The sequence below is a fragment of the Colobus angolensis genome, unplaced genomic scaffold (genome assembly GCF_000951035.1).
Source record: "Colobus angolensis palliatus isolate OR3802 unplaced genomic scaffold, Cang.pa_1.0 Scaffold255, whole genome shotgun sequence".
NCBI classification, from domain to species: Eukaryota; Metazoa; Chordata; class Mammalia; order Primates; family Cercopithecidae; genus Colobus; species Colobus angolensis.
In genome coordinates this window covers 1,836,098-1,856,757 of record NW_012115766.1, presented here as the reverse complement: position 1 = coordinate 1,856,757, position 20,660 = coordinate 1,836,098, and the positions used below count along the sequence as shown (strand labels likewise).

The 20,660-nt window shown below is 38.4% G+C and overlaps 1 protein-coding gene across 2 annotated transcripts in view; it reads left to right on the top strand.

The window, feature by feature from the left end:
• Nucleotides 1–20,660, top strand: part of FRY (furry homolog (Drosophila)) — a 272,464-nt gene that overhangs the window by 66,833 nt on the left and 184,971 nt on the right. For both annotated transcript variants that reach the window (XM_011946910.1, XM_011946909.1), the window contains exons 3-4: nt 4,632–4,685; nt 19,839–19,978. In XM_011946910.1, coding sequence (XP_011802300.1) covers nt 4,632–4,685; nt 19,839–19,978 — 194 coding nt within the window. The remainder of the gene's footprint in view (nt 1–4,631; nt 4,686–19,838; nt 19,979–20,660) is intronic.

Genomic DNA, 20,660 nt, shown 5'->3' with positions numbered 1-20,660 from the left:
ACCGTGCCCAGCCCAGAACCATTTAAAAGTATCATTGGAGCTGTAGTATTAGCTGTTTGTCATTCTGTATAGTTTTAAACAATAGATACTAAAATAAAATTACTATCTTGTATGTTTGGAGTGTGAATGTCTGTTTTCTGGTTGAGAACTTTTTGAACATTTCTGGAACTAAAAGGGGTCTTCATAAAATAGGTAATGATGATGTCAACAACATTTGAATGTACTTAATGCCACTGATTTGTACAATTTAAAGTGTTAAATCTTCTGCTATGTATATTTTACCACAATAAAAAGTATTTTAAAAAATGTAAAACTTAAAACAAGACATATACACAGAAAATAAAGGGATTTTCATATTTGAAGAAACTGGATACCACTGTCCTAGAACTTTTATTAATTTGGCAAATGTGTCTCCAGCACCAAGCGAAAAATGCACATGGTGGTCTCACCCTACCAGTCTGAGGTTTCATCAAGAGCCTTACACATCAACTACTCTGTCTCCATGGCAAAATATACAGGTTCAAAATGTGTATTCATCTAGAATACATAGAATACTGTGTTCTTATGAGTAAACAAACATTTTCTGTTCAAAGTATACTATTTAGATATAATGAATAAATACTGTATGTATTCATCACTCAGCAGTGTCTGAAGGCTCACAGTGTGTCACATGCGCCATGTCGGGTGGAATGCTGCACGTCAGGCAAGCCATGCGCTGTCCTGTGACTAAGTGTTGAGAGAAGCAGAGGTCTCTGCATTTCTGGGGCTTGCCACCTAGCAGGGATGGTGCTCGGTGCCTCACTCATGAGTGTGTAATTGCACAAGATGATGACTGTGATGTGATTTTACTCTATGGTAAGGTCAGTGAACGGACAAATACATGAGGATTTGCAGGCATGTGCCAGGGAGAGGCACCAGGTGTTGGGGGATGGCTCAGAGAAGGGCTTCCCTGAGGAAGTGATAGTTCAGCTGAGGTTTGAATAATGAACAAATAGCGACAACACTCAGAAGAGGAAATTAACCACATTTCCCCTCTCAGACTCGACTCTTCGCCCCAGTAGCGGGTATCGTGTGTTCTTCAGTATTCCACCCTGGCATGTAGCATTTGACGCGTGTGAACCCTCAGTCACTGTTGAGTGATGAATAAACATATAGTATCTATTCATTATAGATAGTATACTTTGAACAGAAAATGTTACCCGTAAGAACACAGTATTCTCTGTGTTTTTCATGAATACACATTTTGAACCTGTGTATTTTATGATGGAGACAAAGTAGTTGATTTGTAAGGCTCTTGGTGAAACCTCAGACTTGCAGGATAAGACCACCATGTGCATTTCTTCAAGAACAAGGACAGTATGGGGCAGGGGTGGGGCTTGTATATGCCTTAGGTATACATCGTCTTTGTGAGTGGAGGAGAAATGATTAGAACCACAGTGAGAGGGTCTATGTGAGCAGGTAAATATACATGGAGTCTTGCTAGGGAACCTGCACTGGCCAAAGTAAAACTTAATATTTTTTGATATATAACTTTTGCATTGTTTCTAATCCTAAATCAAATTTGGGATCAGAATGAACTTCCACAGAAAAGACATATATATATATGTATATATATGTGTATATATGTGTGTGTATGTGTATATATATGTACACACACATACATACACACACACACACACTAACACACACACACAAATAAGGATAAGTAATATAAAATGCTCCGCTGGAGGCTTAAAAAGCAATGCTGCGTGAGTTGAGTCGTTTTGGAAAGGGTGAATTAGCAATATATATTATTCTATAATTAAAAATTCAAGTTGTCCGAGTTTTAAAAAGCTCTCTGAAAGAGTACAAAGAAATATGATTTTGAAAACATGTAATACAGTCAACATAAAACCTCTATTTCCTTGTGTCAATGAACATTCCCCATGTAATTAATTTACTTACAATAGATACTTTGAATTCTTCTACCAGATATGTAAAAATTTCTTTCTGAAATGGATTGAAAACAGAAGACTGTTCATGATGAATATTTTCCTCAGTAGTTTCGGTCTGGAAAACTGAGGCCTTGCTTTGAGTTACATGTTCTGGAGTTCTCAAAATGTCAAAATGTCAGTAATGTCTGAATTAAACTCTTTGAATTGAAAAAAAATGCTCTGCTGGAAGATCAGTTAAGGCTTCCTAATGTAAACAAAGATGTAATAATTAGGGAGAATTGTTTCTGTAGTAGACTTTTGTTACTACTGATACTATTTTTCCAGAGAACTAGATGTGGTGCAAGACAAATCACATGCCCCAAATTCACCAGTTACACCTGGTAAATGTATGATGGGTAGGTTCTCCCTCAGTACCAGTCTAATAAATAAACCTTACTTTCCTTCTAAATCTAGGGACTTGAAATAGTGAATTGCTTTCAACTTTTATTTTTATTTTATTTATTTTTATTTTTTGAGGTGGAGTCTTGCTCTGTCACCAGGCTGGAGTGCAGTGGTGCAGTCTTGGGTTCAAGCGATTCTCCTGCCTCAGTCTCCCAAGTAGCTGGGATTACAGGCACGTGCCACCACACCCAGCTAATTTTTGTATTTTTAGTAGAGACAGGATTTCACCGTGTTGGCCAGAATGGTCTCCATCTCTTGACCTCATGATCCGCCCGCCTCGGCCTCCCAAAATGCTGGGATTACAGACGTGAGCCAATGCGCCTGGCCTCAACTTTTTATTATCTGTCAAGTCCCAAGATAAATATTAAATTTTTCAAATAAATTTTTTGGTTTTTATTATATTGTTGCTATTGAAGACATAGGACCACTTATAACATCAGATTCTTTTTTTTTTAATTTTTTTTTTATTATACTTTAAGTTCTAGGGTACATGTGCATAACGTGCAGGTTTGTTACATATGTATACTTGTGCCATGTTGGTGTACTGCACCCATCAACTCGTCAGCACCCATCAATTCGTCATTTATATCAGGTATAACTCCCAATGCAATCCCTCCCCCCTCCCCATGATAGGCCCCGATGTGTGATGTTCCCCTTCCCGAGTCCAAGTGATGTCATTGTTCAGTTCCCACCTATGAGTGAGAACATGCGGTGTTTGGTTTTCTGTTCTTGTGATAGTTTGCTAAGAATGATGGTTTTCAGCTGCATCCATGTCCCTACACAGATTCTTTCTTTTTAATTGACAAATAAAATGTTTATGTATGGTGTTACAACATGATGTTTTGATATATGTATAATGAGTAAATCAAGCTAATTAAGATTTCTATTACGTTACATAAATTATTTTTTTGTGGTGAGATCATTTAAAAATCTACTTTCTTAGCGGTTTTCAAGTATACAATGTGTCTTAGTCCATTCAGGATGCTATAGCAAATTACCATAAAATAGGTGGCTTATCAACAACAGACATTTATTGCTCAGAGTTCTGGATACCCAGAAGTCCAAGATCAAAGCACAGGATATTTAGTGTCTGGTGAGGGCCCCCTTCCTTTATAGATGGTGCCTTCCTGCTGCATCTTCACATGGCAGAAGGCATGAACAAGCTCCCTAGGGCCTCTTACTGATCCCACTCAGGAGGGTTCTGCCCTCATGATTTAATCTCCTCCCGAAGGCCCCACCTCTTAGCGCCATCACTTTGAAGGTATCAGCATCTGAATTTTGGGGGGATACATTGAGGCCATAGCACAATACATTATTAACTGCAGTCACCAGTCAGCATGCTATGCAGTAGCTCTCCAGAACTTATTCTTCCTATCTAAATGAAACTCTGTACTCTTTGATCAACATCTTCCATTTCCTCTCATCCACCAGCCCCTGGTAACTACCATTCTAGTCTCTGCTTCTGTGAATTTGACTTTTTTTTTAATTTCAGGTTTATGTGAGATTGTACAGTATTTGTCTTTCTGTGCCTGGCTTATATACTCAGCATAATAATCCTCCAGGTTCATCCATGTTGTCAAATAACAGGATTTCCTTTTTTAAGACTAAATCGTCTTCCATTGTATATATATAGCACATTTTCTTTATCCATTCATCCACTGATGGATACTTAGACTGACTCTATATTTTGGCTATTGTGAATAATGCTGCAGTTAACATGAGCATGCAGATATCTTTCAAGATACTGATTTCATTTTCTTTGGATACATACCCAGAAGGTGAATTGAGGGATCATATGGTAGTTCTATTTTTGATTTTTTGAAAAACCTCCATACTTTTTTCCACAGTGGCTCTACTAATTTACATTCCCACTAACAATATACAAGAGTTTTCTTTTCTCTACATGTTTGCCAACATGTATTACCTTTTTTCTTTTTGATAAAAGTCCTTATGACAGGTAAGAGGTAATATCTCATTGTAGTTTTAATATGAGTTTCCCTGAGTATCAGATTCTTAATGTTTTGGTCTAAGAAATATATATTAAGATAAACAGCAAGAGCCGTGGCAGTAATGATCAAACATAACTACTATGGTTACAATACCTAAGGGAGAATTCCTCACTCATTTAAAAATTGGCACCTCCTCATTCTATAAGGAGAGAAATGAGTGAGGAAAAATGGAACAATAATGGCATTTCTTTTATACTCTTTAAGAGACTCTAATAATTATTCTTGCATATATTCTTTTTCTTTCTAGGAAAAGCCATTGACAAAATCCCTGCAACGTGGAGAAGACCCCCAGTTTGATCAGGTATGTGATGTATATGTTATATGCTAGTTTTCCTTTAGTTCAGCATTCACGCAAGGCAGGGCCTGCGTGCTCACTATTGTTGTATGGATGAACGTCCTCAAAGAGGATATGGGTATGTGATCTTAAGAACTGTACCCTGCAGTTTTCATGGTTGTGGTTTATAGCTGTTCAGTAAATGTCTATCGGTTAGAATCAAAAAGAACTGGAAAGTATTGGGATAATGTGAGTAGGTCTTCAATTGATTATTTCCTATATCTCTACATATTGGAATTAAAGAAACCAAGAGAAGAGTTTAAAGGAAATTCCATTCCTTTAAAAACTTGAGATTCTTCTAAATAAATGATACTATGTGATGATCAGATCTCTGCACTAGAGCTTATTCTTGTTTTCATCCAACACTTTTTTGGAGGCCTACTATTTGCTTGACGCTGTGCTAGGTACTGGTGATACAAAATCTAAAATAAGTTTTACGCCTTCAAGAATTCACTGTCTTGTGAGAAAGATACTACCTAAAAGATAAGTATAACACAGTATAGGATCTTAAGATTCTAATAGAGAAAATAATACATGAACAAAATGATTTAAGACAGAATAAATACAAAGTAAGTCCTTTGAAAATAGGTTTGGACTAGTAAAAGAACATTCAACTCTAAACAGTAGGTAATAAATGTACAGTATCAGGATCTGATAGATTCTGGTTCAGTAATTTCAGGAAGGTCCTTGGCACGTTTAAAAATGATGGATAACAGGACATCCACGGGGGCCGGAGGTATGTTTGTGAAGTTTCCTAAACTTTTGCAGTTAATGACAAAAAAGGCACTATGTTCTTCAGAAATGTCGGCTGGTGCCAGCATCAGATACAAAATACTACTGGATATTCCCTGGCTTGAGCTAGTGTGGTGTTTTTATGGTCTAATGAAAAACACACAGGGTGTACACTTTCTGTAGGGCTTTGAAATTGCATTTCATATGAAATCCAGAGGAAGTCTCCCTAGCTGTACAAATTTAGACTTGTATGACCCAGAAACATCATGATTGTACAGACAAAATCCTTCATTTTCTGTTTTATGAGCTGTTCTCTGAAGGAGACCTCACAGGTTTATGCTCACAGCCAGCCCTGCAAGGGTGGCGTGGCTCTGGGCTTGCTCTGTTGCTAGCCGAGCTGGCCATTTTCTAGAATGCTGGTGAAATGGAAGATGGGCCTCATCTCTTTGTGCCATGACGCTATCTTTTCTAGTCACATTGTCCATTGTTGTTGTCACCTGGCAGGTGCCGAGGTGGTCAGAGACCCTTGGTGAATATGGTATATGATGTTTGGGGTTACCATTTTGGAAATGTGGCAAGTTGTGGCTTTTTAAGAATGTAAATAGTGCTGGGCACAGTGGCTCACACCTGTAATTCCAGCACTTTGGGAGGCCGAGGCAGGTGGATCTCCTGAGCACAAGAGTTCAAGACCAGACTGGGAAACGTGATGAAACCTTGCCACTATCAAAAATACAAAAAGAATAGCCAGGCATAGTGGTACATGCCTGTGGTCCCAGCTACTCAGGATGCTGAGGTGAGAGGATCACTTGAGGAGGCGGAGGTGGCAGTTGAGCCAAGTTCACACCACTGCACTCAAACCTGGGTAACAGTGAGAGCCCACCTCGAAAAAAAAATGTAAATACTTATCACCTGTCTTCTATTATCTTTCCACTCTATTTTATATTCTTTGTCTCTTTATCCTATTAAATTATCACTGTCCTTTCTTCAAAAACATTTTTCTCCAGCTTAATGTATGTCTCTTTATTCTCTGAGAAAATGGTCCTAAATTTTAACTTTGCAGATAATAGTAATTTGAAATAACTGGGCTTAAACACAATTTCTCATTTATTACTCAGCTTTCTATTTCTGAATCTCAGTATTGTGGAAAAGACATGACCTTTGGAATTAGACCTGGGTTTAAATCCCACCTTTGTCACGTAATTAGCTATATAACTTTTAACTTTGCATCTCCAAGTGTTGTCCATGCATCTGTGTCATCAGCATCACCTGGGAGCTTGTTAGAAATGCAGACTGTCAGCCTGGCCCCGGAACTGCTGCATCCGCCACCTAACAAAACTTCCAGGTGACTCACATGTACATTAATGCTTGAGAAGCCCTGCCTTGTAACGTATCTCTATGTATTAAAGACCCTTTAAGCGTGAACCAGTAGTAAGATGGTCACTAAGAACTTTCAAATAGGACACATAGGATTGTCCTCTGATCATTACATCATAAACTCACAAATGAACTGTGAGAGAGTACAAGGCACATAAATCTAATCCTGTTTTAAAGTGATAGCAAGACTTTCAGGCCTGATATGGTTCGGCTGTGTCCCTACCCAAATCTCTCCTCGAAGTGTAGCTCCCTTAATTTCCACATGTCATGGGAGAGACCCAGTGAGAGGTAATCAGATCATGGAGGGCCAGTCTTCCCCATGCGGTTTTCATGACAGTGAATACATCTCATGAGATTTGATGGTTTTATAAAGAAGAGTTCCCCTGCATGTGCTCTCTCTTGCCTGCTGCCATTGTTAGACGTGACTTGGCTCCTCATTCACCCTCCGCCGTGATTGTGCGGCCTCCCAGCCATGCAGAACTGTGAGCCAATAAAAGTTCTTTTCTTTATAAATTACCCAGTCCCTGGTATGTCTTTATTAGCAGCATGGGAACAGACTAATATAAGGCCATGGAGAAGCTTGACTAAAGTTGGTCCACCTGTGGATTCAATGGGGAAAAAGTTGGCAAAGTGTAATAGCTTTTGAAAGTGCTTACTGTGGTTCAAACGTGTACCCTCCAAAATTCAGCTGCTGTTAATGTGATAGTATCAAGTGGTGGGGCCTTTAAGTGGTAATTTTCCCATGAGGGCTCCTCCCTTATGAATGGGATTAGGTGCTCTTATGAAAGGTCTTGACACAGGGAGCTCCTCTCTTTTGGTCCTTTCTCCATGTAAGGACACAGTGTTCAAGGAGCTGTCTTGGAAGTAGAGACTGAACCTTCACCAGACAGTGAACCTGCTGGTGACTTGATCTTGGACTTCCCAGCCTTCAGAACTATGATGAATACATTTTTGTTCTTTATCAATTACCAATCTCAGCAGCACTAAAACAGTGCTCATCTGCTGTTGCAGTCAACAAACTCTAAGAACTTCAGTTCCATTGGTAAGGCCATGAATATAGCAAGGTCTCTTAGTCCTTTGGCATTACACATTCAAATTATACAGTTTTATTCCAAACAGTAGGATTTTAATCTGGGTTCCCACAGAGGTCTATGGGAAAAGAACATGCTGGAGATGCCACCTTGAGTGGTTCAGACTCCATCGCTATAACTGTAGGAGTAGTTGTACTAGTAGAGATAGCATTTATTTAGTACTTGTATCATAGGAACTATGCTAAGTGCATCCTTTGAACAACATACAGTTGGTTACTGTTTAAGAGATATTTGTATCAAATTCTTTCTTCTACATGTCACTGGCATGAACAACAGGGTATATAGAGCTGGGTATCTACTATTTCACTGCCTAATCCTGAATGGCCCTTTTTACTCCTCTACCTAACCAGCCCATGATTCATTTTTTCTTCTTGCTAGAAATAGAAGCAAAAAAAATTCATGTAATACTTTACAGTTTACCCAGCCCCTTCTCATATTATCTCACCTGACATCACTCAGTCCTTCCAGCAACTCCAAGAAGGTAACATTATTATCTCTATATTAAATGTAACACATTAATATTAAATATAATATTAAATTATAGTAACATTAAATATACAATTGCATTAATATTAATATATTATGTTAATATTAAATATATCTATAGGATATATAACATTATGTTTAATATGATATTATATTTAATATAGAGACGATAATAATGATGTCTCCGAAGTTTCCCAATATTATATGACTCAAACCTGAAGGAGCCAAAACTATAATTTATTGTTTCTGACTGTACAGCCTGTGCTTTTTACTTCATAATCTCTGTTTCTAAAAACTAGGTTGATGAGAGTTGAGAGGAAAGTTTTCAGCAGGTAAAGGATCTAAAATCTTTTTCAGTTGTGATTAGCTTTGGCTACAAATGGCACATAAAGTAAAATCTTCTTGAGCAAGATTATTTTTTCTTTCTTATGTATGGCTTACATTCTCAAGGTCCAGTATGGCTGCTAGAGCTTGGCCATTGCATCTGTATTCCAGGCAGCCAGAATGAGAAATGGAACAAGAATTATAGAAGAACAAAAAGCAAAACTTTCCAACATAGCATATACCAAATCTACTAATATCCAGTTAGCCAAATGTCAATCACTTGGCCACATCTAGCTATAAGAAAGGTGGAGAAATTTTACTTTGGGCGACTGTGTCCATCTAAAAATGGGGTATTTTATATCTAAGGAAGAAGAAAAGATAAAGAAGAAAAGCTGTTATTGGGTAACAGCTAGATTTATCCACTAGATATTTAGCCAAAATGCCCAAAGTAGAACTATTTACAGTTCTATACTTCTTTCTTTCCCACTGTGGGTTTCTCCTCAAATTCGCCGATTTTCCAGTTTGAACTTAAGTATATGTATATATTTAGAAGCTAAAACTTCATGTTTTCTTGTATATTTTACATTTTTACACTCATAATTTTATTGGTTTAGTATCTCTAAATTTAACCTAATTACACTCCAACTCTGTGAGAATAAACCTGGAAGGGCCTGGCATAATCGTTCATGCTTGTAATCCCAGCACTTTGGGAGACCAAGGTAGGTGGATCACCTGAGCTCAAGAGTTGGAGACCAGCCTGGCCAACATGGCAAAACCCCGTCTCTACTAAAAGTACAAAAATTAGCCAAGTATGGTGGCACACACCTGTAATCCCAGCTACTTGGGAGGCTGAGGCAGGAAAATCGCTTGAACTTGGGAGGCAGAGGTTGCAGTGAGCCAAGATCACGCCACTGCACTTCAGCCTGGGCAACAGAGTGAGACTCTGTCCCAAAAAAAAAAAGAAGAAGAAGAAGAAGAAACCTGGAAAAAAGATTTTGTGAATGACAAGATGTCTAAATAGGATGTTTAAAGCTCAGTGTTAGTAGGAGAAATATACTAGTGAATGCTTTACACATTGGAGAACTAGGAATTTGTGCCCTCATTTCCAGAATTTCACTTTTCACAAATTTCAGGAATGTGAGTTTTTTTTCCATTGTTATACAGCACCTACCTCCCAGCAACCATGTGCCAAGCGTTACGCCAACTCATGGAAACAGACAGGAAGGAAGCATAGTGCCTGCCCTAGAGGCCCCACCACTGGAGTCTTGTGGGAGAGAAAAATAAAGCTACAATCAAATAAATGATAACCCCAGGCTAGCAAGTAAGCTACAGCTGGTGTGAGCCTCAGGAGAGCAAATTTTACCCTACCCTGAGGAGCCAGGAAGGCCTTCATGGAGCAGGCAGCAGAGGTTCAGAGCAGTATGGGCTATCGCTTCCAGTCCATGCTAGTGATAAAGTCATACCAGTAAGAAGAATCAATAAAGGCGGAAGAGATTTCCAACAGCGTTTGAAGATTTGCTGAGATTTTCAACAGCATTTGAATACTACCACTATTTGTTTTAAATTGCTATAGTAACTGTCAGGGTGTAGCGAGTAAAATGAACTAAAAATCGTTCTAGTAATAAAGTAATTTAGCAAACACTGTGCATGTGTATATGTATATATATACACAGAAAGTTTTATATGAGACAAAGAGATGTAAGAATGTGGTCCCCAGGAATGTGTTTCACATTCCAGGAGCTCCAGATCCAGAAGAGGATCAAGCAGTGCACAACCAGCTTTGACATACGCCTGCATGTATAAGAAGTGCTGCATGAATGGCGTGGACAGTAAACATGGTGAGACTTCAGGGACAGAAGACACATGCCTCGGGGCCAGGCGCCTAGCTAGAAAATGCCTTCCAGATGAGAACAAGGTTTATCAGGTGCCTAAAACAGTAGAATCAGTAGGATTTGCTGAGTGTTGATGGTGAGGAAGATAGGAAATTTCAGAAGAAAGGAATATTTTATGCAAAGGTCCTGAACAGAAAAATGATACTATCAGTTATCTTTGAGGAACTTAGAAATGGATCAATTTAGTTGATGCAGAAGGCATGTATTGTTAAAGGATAATCTTCAAAAACAGGCAAAAATATGACTCACATAGAGATTTAAAATGAACCTGTGTTAAACATTTTTTAACTTGTTATTAGTGAAGGATGTTACAACCAGTTAAGACAGTCCAAAAAACAGACACATTTATCAATCAGCATTGAAATGAATACAATCAGAGGCAAAACTGGCTTCCTTTATGTGGGGGAGGGAAGTCCATTGAACCTTCATTGGACAGTTTTTTGTGTCTATAGACGAGAATTATTTTGCATTGCTATCAGGTATCTATCACTTATACAGTTTTAAAATAGCTCAAAGGCATTGACAGGTGTAGAGCCCCCATACGCTCAGAATCAGATAACCCCTTGAGAGGTATGCTCAAGTTTTCCAATATAAACAAACATTTCCTACAGTCTGGGGGAAGTTAAAAAAGAGATCAGGCAGCATAGGTAGGAAAGGATCAGATTGCGGAAGATCTTAATGCCAGTGAGATGCGGCTGTATGCATACCGGTATCAAGGTGGCAACTTAATGTTAGCCTTAAGGAGACAGTGGTTGTAAAGGCAGTAATGGAGAGGCCTAAGGCATTTGGGGAGCATGGCATTGATGAAGATTTGAAGCTAAAAGGGCCTAAACTAAAATGGAGGCAGTGAGACTTTTATAAGAAAGGATAATTATAAGCAAAATGATATAAGAAGAATCAATATTGGTTGAGAGAAGGAGAAACAAAGGATAACTGTAGTTTTAAACATGATTTGGAGTGATTTCCATTCAATTAAACAAACAATGAGTGCCCAATACATACTAGGATCTGTGCAAGGTACTGAAGTTACGAAGATGAATAAGACAGAGCCCTGTCCTCTAGGAATTCTCAATCCCAGAAAGAAGACCGTTATCTACACAAATAATGTGGCAATATAAAGGCTATAATAGAGGTTGTATCAAGTGCTCTAGGAACTCAGATAAAGGAGCAGTTAATAATGCTAAGAAGGTACACAGGTGTGTGTTACAAGAAGCAACCAAGGAGCCGTGACATTTCAAATAAACCTTTTATCCAGATGAACAAGTTGGGCCAGGGTATGCCAGGCAGCAGGGATCTCACAGACAAAGGAGAAGTTGAAGGTGAAAAGAGCAGGGTGCTGGGGATGAAGGTGGAAAGGTGGACTGAGCCCATTGCAGTGGGTGGTAGAAGCCATGCTGAGGGGCCTAGATGATTTTCTATGGACTATGAGCTCTTCAAGCAGAAGAAACTATGCTTGGGGGCAGAAAACAAGGGAAGGCTATAAAACAGTATGCATACTGAGTTTTCTGGGAAGGTAGAATATCTCAAGAAAAATAACTGGGGTTCAATTTGTTATGTGGTCACTCAACAAACACTGTTAGAGAGACAGATTACATGAGTGAAGAATATCATAACAATTTTAGTATCAGGAGGTGGGATCTACAAAATAATGGCTAGAAAAAGGGTAGTTGGGAAAGTGGGAGAAGTCTAGGAGATGGGGCTCTCTAGGGCAGGGATGGTCCATCACAGCAGCTGATACAGGGACATCACGGAAGATGTAGACCAGGAAGAACTGGAGGTTAGCAGTTAGGAGCTCACTGGAAGTGGCTTTGAGGAAGGCTTTTGCTGCAGTGGCTATTCATGGACATGTAGAGTGCATTTTCATAGTTGATGGACTAATGTTAAATATTTTGAAGCTTGCTTTCACAAGCTAAGTTATAGTGGCTGATTATGATTGGCAGTACCTAAATGACAAACCAGTGTGCTAGAACATAATCATGGTACCAGGGATGAGTTCCTTAGCTGGCATCTGTGGAGAGCGTCTGTGAATGAAAGGCATGGTGAGCTCACCATTTTACCTTCAAGTGATTTTCTTCTTTGTACAGGTATCTTTTTAAAATAAAAGTCCACAGCATTTTATTTCAGATTCTCCAAAGAAACAATAGCCAACAACAAAGAACTTCTCATCCAGCTGTGATGAACGTGGACCCGGGTGGATGATAGTCAAATGCAGCTCCAATATCGCGTGAGCCCATTTTTAAAAGTGAAGAAACAACACTCCAAAAGAACTCTCACCTGAGGGAGTTTGTGACCCTTGCCTGTTGGAGATTGTATGAATGACAGCGACTAGATACAGTTATTCTCAGAAATGAAAATTCTGACTGATGAATGAAGTCATAAATGAATATTCTTTCACATACCTTCCAGCTACATGCAAATGCTTGCTTGTTGATTTGCCCTGCCCTTGGCTTTTAGACCTTTACTTTTATAGTATTTAATGATGATATAAACATACAATGTGTTAAATAATACCAAAAATTGTATGCTGTACAATGTTTTTCTGCCTGAAGTATTATTTCAGCTGTTAAAACAGTCTCATACAGTAAGTGGAAGTCATTTTCTCTTTGCATAATAAAGTCTGATTACTCTGCAAAGGAGCATGTGTCAGAGCAATCAGAATTCAGATCCTTATTGTCACAGATGAGTTGTCCTACTATGCTTGGCATTTCATGAGGAACAGCATAGAAGATAAGAGAAAGTACAGGAAGCTAATTAAGACAAGGCAACATCATAGGATTCTGGGGAGGAAATCCTTTCCAGGAGAACCTGGTAAATACTGTCATTTGCTCAGGAGACTTCAAGGGAAATGATTGCAAAAAAGGCCATTGGTTGGCCTTTGAATTGTCCCTGCTGGGTTTTCAAATAAAGGTGCCAATAATGTGGCAAGAACAGAAATCAGATTTCAGGGATCAAGAAGAGAGTTGGGGCCAGGTGCAGTGGCTCACTCCTGTAATCCCAGCACTTTGGAAGGCTGAGGCAGGTGGCTCATTGAGGTCAGAAGCTCGAGACCAGCCTGACCAACATGGTGAAACCCCATCTCTACTAAAAATACAAAAAAAAAAAAAATTAGCTGCGTGTGGTGGTGCATGCCTGTAGTCCTACCTACTCAGGAGGCTGAGGCAGGAGAATCACTTGAACCTGGGAGGCAGAGGTTGCAGTGAGCCGAGATTGTGCCACTGCACTCCAGTCTGGGCAATAGAGTGAGACTCCATCTCAAAAGAAGAAGAAGGAGAAGGTGGGGGGGAGGGAAGGGGGAGGGGGAGGGGAGAGGGAGAAGAAGAGAGTTGGCAGTGAAGCAGGAAGAGGAAGCATCAGCATTGCATGGGTGATTGAGAATCTGTCAGGAAGAAAGACAGATAATTGAGAATTAGATGAGAAAGGGGAGAACACATGAGGGCTACATGTGTTTTACAGAACCCTCTTATACTGAATGAGGTACAAGAGCTTCACACTGTGCCTTCTTGCAGAGGGTTGTGTCCATTTGTCACAACCCCCTTATATATTTGGACTCAACACTTTTCTCAGAGCAGTTGAGGATCCTGAGTTAATAATTGGTTTTATTCAGTTGATTGATTCTATGTCCAGAATAGTCATGAGTTACTATCCTCGGTGTCCTTTCCCATTGGCTTTGTAGTGAGCTGTTGCCTGCAGTAAACTCAGGGAGCTAAATGTTTACTACCTTTCTCTCAAGGGTCTAATGTAGAACAAACATTGCTCAGTGACCTCTAATGTAAGCATTTGCAAGGCGCCAGGCAACAGGCATTGTATTTACATCTGTTGGAGTCAGAAGAGAATGGGAACACAAATTAAGTTGCAAGGGTTCTAGTGAAGACCCTGGGAGTTTGTGCTTGGACACGGGATAGGTGGGGCTTTTCAGGTTCCCACAATATACCTAGAAAGTGACATTTCTTCAGCTCTGGTGAATAAAATTCTGACAACAACTTCTATTACTTATTCTGTTACTAACTTAGCCTGTGATCTCATCTCAGTCATTTTTTTGTCTTCTTTTTTTAATGCTCCTGTTTCTATATTTGGAAATGAAATAAGGAAACACATTTTGGAAGGTTTATTATGTGCCCCACATTTTATAGCATCTCATTTGTCCTCATAAAATCCCAGTGAGGTAAGTATTTAGTCCCATTTTACAGCTGAGAACATGAAGCGTCAGAGAATCGGTGGCATGCCAAGCTCATATAGCTATAAGAGGCAGCATACTAACTTGAACCCAAGATCATTTGATCTTCCAATACACTAGAGAAACTATGAAAACATGGCACATGAGGGGTCAGCCATCACATGTTGGGTTCTGAGAACATTAAGTTGTAACTATTTGCAATTGAGTGTGACTTAACATTCTTAACTACTGTCGTTTCTGTGAATTGCAGATAATTTGTCCAAACATTCTGAGTAACTTCAGTTAAAGTTTTCTTCCAGATGTTATGTCTTATGTACTTTTGTGTACTTGTGTACTTATGTACTGTTTACTTTATTTCTTACTATGTTTAAATACTATCTGTAAACAGGAAACACATGGTAAAACATACTCACACCTCTATAAACGAGCTAAAATCACTTTTTACCATCTTGGGTAGTAGTAATTTTCCAGAAAAGGAAGCAGATGCAATTCTAGTGTTTCAACATTGACTCTAATGCTACAGTTTAATGAAAATCTATTTAAAATGTATAAATGAAGAATGTAAGCAATTAAGAGTGAAGCAATTTAACTGGCATTGGATTTACATTAGTGTTAGTTAGTGTTAGTCAGCATTGCTTAAATTATTCTCTAGTGGAACACTGCATTCTATGAAATGAACCAAGATGTTAAAATCAAATAATGATCTTTTCCTAACTTGAACAAAAAAAATACATTTAATGTGTAGATTTTTATGATATTAAGTTTGTCTATGAAACTATTCTTAAATCTTTGTCATTACTCATCAAATACTATAATCTAGCATTAGTATGATATGTGATCAAGTATAAATAAATTGCATTTGAAATAAAGATATCAGCATGTTATGGTATTACACAGTGAGTATCATGGCCCCCAAAGTTGCTTGAATTTGTTTGAGAATTAGACCATCAGTGCAGTTACTTTAAAATTATTCATTAAATGTACCATTTACAAGAAGCCAGTCTTATTACTATAAAATATGGAATGACTGCACTGAGTAATTATTCAAATATTTATGTGTAAAGTTTCCATCTTTGCATTTAACAAGTATAATAAAATGCTTATGAAAAATCAGTGTCTTAGCTGCAGCATAACAGTCTCTTTTGGCCTATTTATACATAAACTGCCAAAGTAAACATTAAAACATTCACAAAGTACATTTAGTTTTCTTCTCTTTCCCCCCAAAAAAGAAAACACCAGTACGAAATAGTTCTGTGATTCTGTGCACTTCATCTCTTCATGCTGCCCAGTACCTAGCTCACTAGCTCATCTATGGTGGAAGAATATGATCATTTAAATGCAACAAGAACATCTTTGTCAATGGGTCTGCCCTCTTTCAGCAGCAGCACAGAGCTAGAATTCATCTTACCATTGGCTCTGCTTCCCGTAAATGAAGGAGTTGAGCAACCAAGAAGCCAGCTAGACCTTCCTCCCTTCCTGAGCTTTGAGGGCCAGGTCTTTGCAAATTCCACCCTTCCTTCCTGAAAGCCTGGGCTCAGAAGGGCAGTAACAGAAAGATGGAAAAACACACACATCCACCCCATGCTGACCTTTCATCCCTTCTGAGATGGTCTCAGTGTTTTGCCGTGGAAAGTATGCCCAGTAGGTCTAATACCAAGAATGGATTCAGGGTGGCTTTTTAATGGGGAGAAAAAAATATATTTTAAGAAATTGTTATAGATGAGGTCTGATGAACACTGTGGAAATTCTCTATGGAGAATGAGGGTTCCACATAAGTGAAGTAGCAGAACATTGCATGCATTGCTTAGAGATGTTTAGGAGTCAAACGTAAGTTTCAATCTCTCTTATGGGTCTATAGTGAATACTGGAACTTGTAAATATCCCACACATGTATTTTTTGAATAAAGTTTTTTATTTTGAAATAGTTTTGGATTTGCAGAAAAGTTGCAAAGATAATTCAGGCAGTTGCCGGTTTCCCCTACTGCTAGCATCTTACATAGCCATGATACTTTTGTCACAACTAAGAAACCAGCATGGGTACATTATTGTTTTATGTGTTGGGCTTTTTTAGTGGTTTGCTATAAAGGACGTTGCAAAGGATACAGATGAAGAGACATGTAGGGCAAGCTATTGGGGAAGGGATGCAGAGCTTCCATGCACATTATTGTTAACTAAACTCTGTGCCGTGCTTTATTTGTATTTCCTTTTTCTGATATCTTTTTTCTGTTCCAAGATACCATTTAGCATACCACATGAATGTTTAGTCATCATGTCTCCTTAGATTCGCCAGACTTACACAAGTATTTTTAAATCATTGAAATATAATTGTAATGCTTTGAAATTTCATTACCTATGTAATAATTAAGATAGTCATCCTATAATCAGAAACTGAATTCTGATCCCTTTTTCTTCTATGGGAGGAAAGTCCTTCATTTCTCAATTCAAAACATTTTAAAGAATGGTGACTTAGGAAAGTAAATATCCTTTCTCGTGTTGGGGTAACTTTAGAGAGAATTAGTGAATTACTACCTTGCCACATCATAATTAGCTTTCTTCTGAAAAGTTACTGCTGTTGCATTCATGACTGCAGCAGGAAAAATATGTCTTGGCTGTGTAGAGTCGGGGGAAGAGTGACTCTTTAAATAATTAGATAGCTCTTCAGTTTTAAAAAGTTCATGCTGACTAGGTTTACAGGGCAGGCTGAACGCAATAGCCTATTTATTTTTACCTTATATTAACTCATAACTAAAAATAATGTACAATTTTGTATATGTACATACAACCATCATTATAGGAGAGAGAGCATGAAGTAGGCTATGAAGAGGTAGAATATGAGGAAGAAAGCAATAAATATTTTGTTCAATCTTAAGGTTTCTTTTAAAGGTGACAGTGGAAAATCCTATTGACACAAAGCACTTTAGCTCCCTTTGCTCTCATTTCCTGCTTTATAAAAGGAAGTGAAGCCTGGCCTGCTTAACTGCAGAAATACTGTGAGTTAGCTAAGGATTTCCATTTCTTCTGCCATCTCTGCCTCTCAGGCCGAGATCACCAAATGCCTGGAATGACTGCCGTCACCTCATGCAATTCAAGCATGTGTGTGAATTCACCTCCACCTCACCCCACCGTTTGGGGGATTTAACCTCCCCATACACAATTTGTATGGGCTTATGTCCCTATTCAAAAATCTGTAGAATCTTCCCATTTTCTAGAGAAGAAAAATTTTCAGCATTATGTTCCTTCACTCTGGCAAAATAAACTCTTCACACCAGTCAGATATTTCTTCTTTCATTTCACTCAAAACCTTCATCACATCGATTATGGTAATCATCAACAGTTACTTTGTACCTTCATTACTAAAGGCTTTTTCTACCTTGAGTCTTTGCTTATTTTTTTTCTTGAGTCTCATCTCAAATTTCTACCCTTTCTAAAATAGGCCCAGGTAAACTCATCTTCATTTCTCTTAAATTTGCAGCCTCCCTCTCCCTCTGTGGATCTGGCCTAAGAACCCCTGGTTTTCACATGTACTCTACATGTTAGTATGTTTCCTCCTGGTCCTGTTTTCTGCATATGTGTACTTACATCGTGTCTCTACCAAATTGGAATCATACCCATTAAATGATTCTTCATTTTTTTCACATACCATATCATGAACATTTTCATGTCATATTTTTATATTTATATCAAAAATATTATTTTAATGGTTTCGTAAATGGTCTGCACCAAATTCCACATCTTATTAAGCATTTACATGTAGCTGGACATTTATGTGGTTTCCATCCTTTTGCTATAATAAGTAATGCTGTCCTGCACCTTCTTGCTTATCTCTAATTACGGACTTGAGATAAATTCTAAGAGTGGCCTTGAGAATGATTTTTATTAGGTTCTTGATATATATTTCCAAAGTACCTTCCAGAGATGTTATGCCTGTTTGTTTTTTTTTCTATCAGCAGTGTATGAACACATCCACCTTATCACTGCTCATCAACTCTGGGTGTTATAATTTGCTTATACACTTTGTTAATTAGGTAGTTAAAACCTGTTTCATTGTAGTTTTACATATTCTGGAGACAAGACCTTAGTCAGATGTGTGTTTCGCAAATATTTTCTCCCACTCTGTGGCTTGTCCCTTACCACGTTCTTAACTGTATTCTTCTAAAAGCAGAAGCTTTTGATTTTGTCGAGTTTCATTATATCAAATTTTATCGTGGACTTTGCTTATGGGGCCGTACCTAAGAAATCCTTGCCTAATCCAAAGTCACAAAAGTTTTATCCTATGTTTTCTTGGAGTTTTGTATTTTTGGGTTTTATACTTAAATTTATGAGGCATTTTGTGGAAACTTTTGCATAGGATAATGAGATATGGATTGAAGTGTGTTTTGTTTTTTTTTTTTTTTAATAGTAATCAGTTAAAAAATCAGGACTCTTTCCAGATAAGGAAATTAGAATAACAATTCTACCAAAAGCACATTTGTTCTTTAAAGAAAAAGGGAGAAGTTTGCCTTTAATGTAATAGGGGGCACATTATTGCTGCCCATTTGTATTTTGAGTCTAATTTGGGGCATACTTCAAATGAATGAATGAATAATTGTTGTCCAAACCATACATTATTATTGCCTCTTAGGTTATTTGGTGATGGGGGTAGATTTGTTTAATTAACGTAAATTATTAATGTAATTGTATTAATATACAACAAACATTTTTAGGACAGAAGAAGCATTCATCTACTTTAGGTAGACGAACATGGGAACATAATATCTTTGCGGTTCCGTGAATATCCTGTATGCAATTAACATCTGATTTCTAGAATGAAAGGGAGTCAAAGTAATTAACTTTCTTGAACTACAAAATTATTCTTATATGAGGAACATCTGTCTCCATTAAGAGACAGGCTCTTGGGAATGTACTAATAAAGATTATGAAAGAAAGGACTGTGATACCTAAGAAAATATTTTAGTGAGTAGTGCTTGGGGTTACTTGTGAAATAAAAAGTTTCTCAGTAATTGGTTGGTGCTACCAGTGTTCTAATCACCTGGATTTTCCTCCGTAGGTCATCAGCTCAATGAGCTCGCTTTCTGAGTACTGCCTGCCTTCCATTCTACGTACATTATTTGACTGGTATAAAAGGCAAAATGGCATTGAGGATGAATCACATGAATACAGACCAAGAACAAGCAATAAATCAAAAAGGTACATTTCTTTTGTGTAAGGATCATGGTTTTATTTTGTTTTATTTTCAAGAAACTTAAATCAAAATTAGAGTTATAAGGCAATTGGGTCTTCCTGACTCTTCACAAGGATGCCTAGCAGGTGCTGCAGGGGACCTGTGTCCGTAGCAGGTAACCCACTGGGAGCACCGAGTCACTGCCAGCCGTCACAGGTTGAAAATACATACACAGCCTCATTTCAGCTTTGGTGGAGACAGGTGTGAAGGGCCGCAGGTCACTTTCTTGCCAGCTTCTTTCCTCTGCCCTCTCCCACTAAGTCTACACCCAAAGCAGAATGCTGACTGCAGGCCCTGCGTGACATGCCAAGATATTTTAGTCCTCGTTCCAATAACCTTGAGTGCTCAGTGTACTGTAGTGGGAAGGACGCAGGACTGGACACTAGTGGTAGTCCTGGCGCTGCCACTATTTAGCCATGTGACTTTGGGCAGCTCCCCGCCTCTCTGTACCTCAGCCTCCTTGTGAGCGAAACAAGGAAGTTAGGTGACAATCTCCAGCTCCTCCTTCCAGCTGAGTATTTTGTTTGTTTATTCTGTGTTCCCTCCTTCTTGTGGGTTTGAAAAATGGAACTTGCTGCTCCAGGAGCACATCAGCATCTGTAAAACTTAAGATTCTCATTAATGTGTGTCCCCCCCAAATTTTAGGTA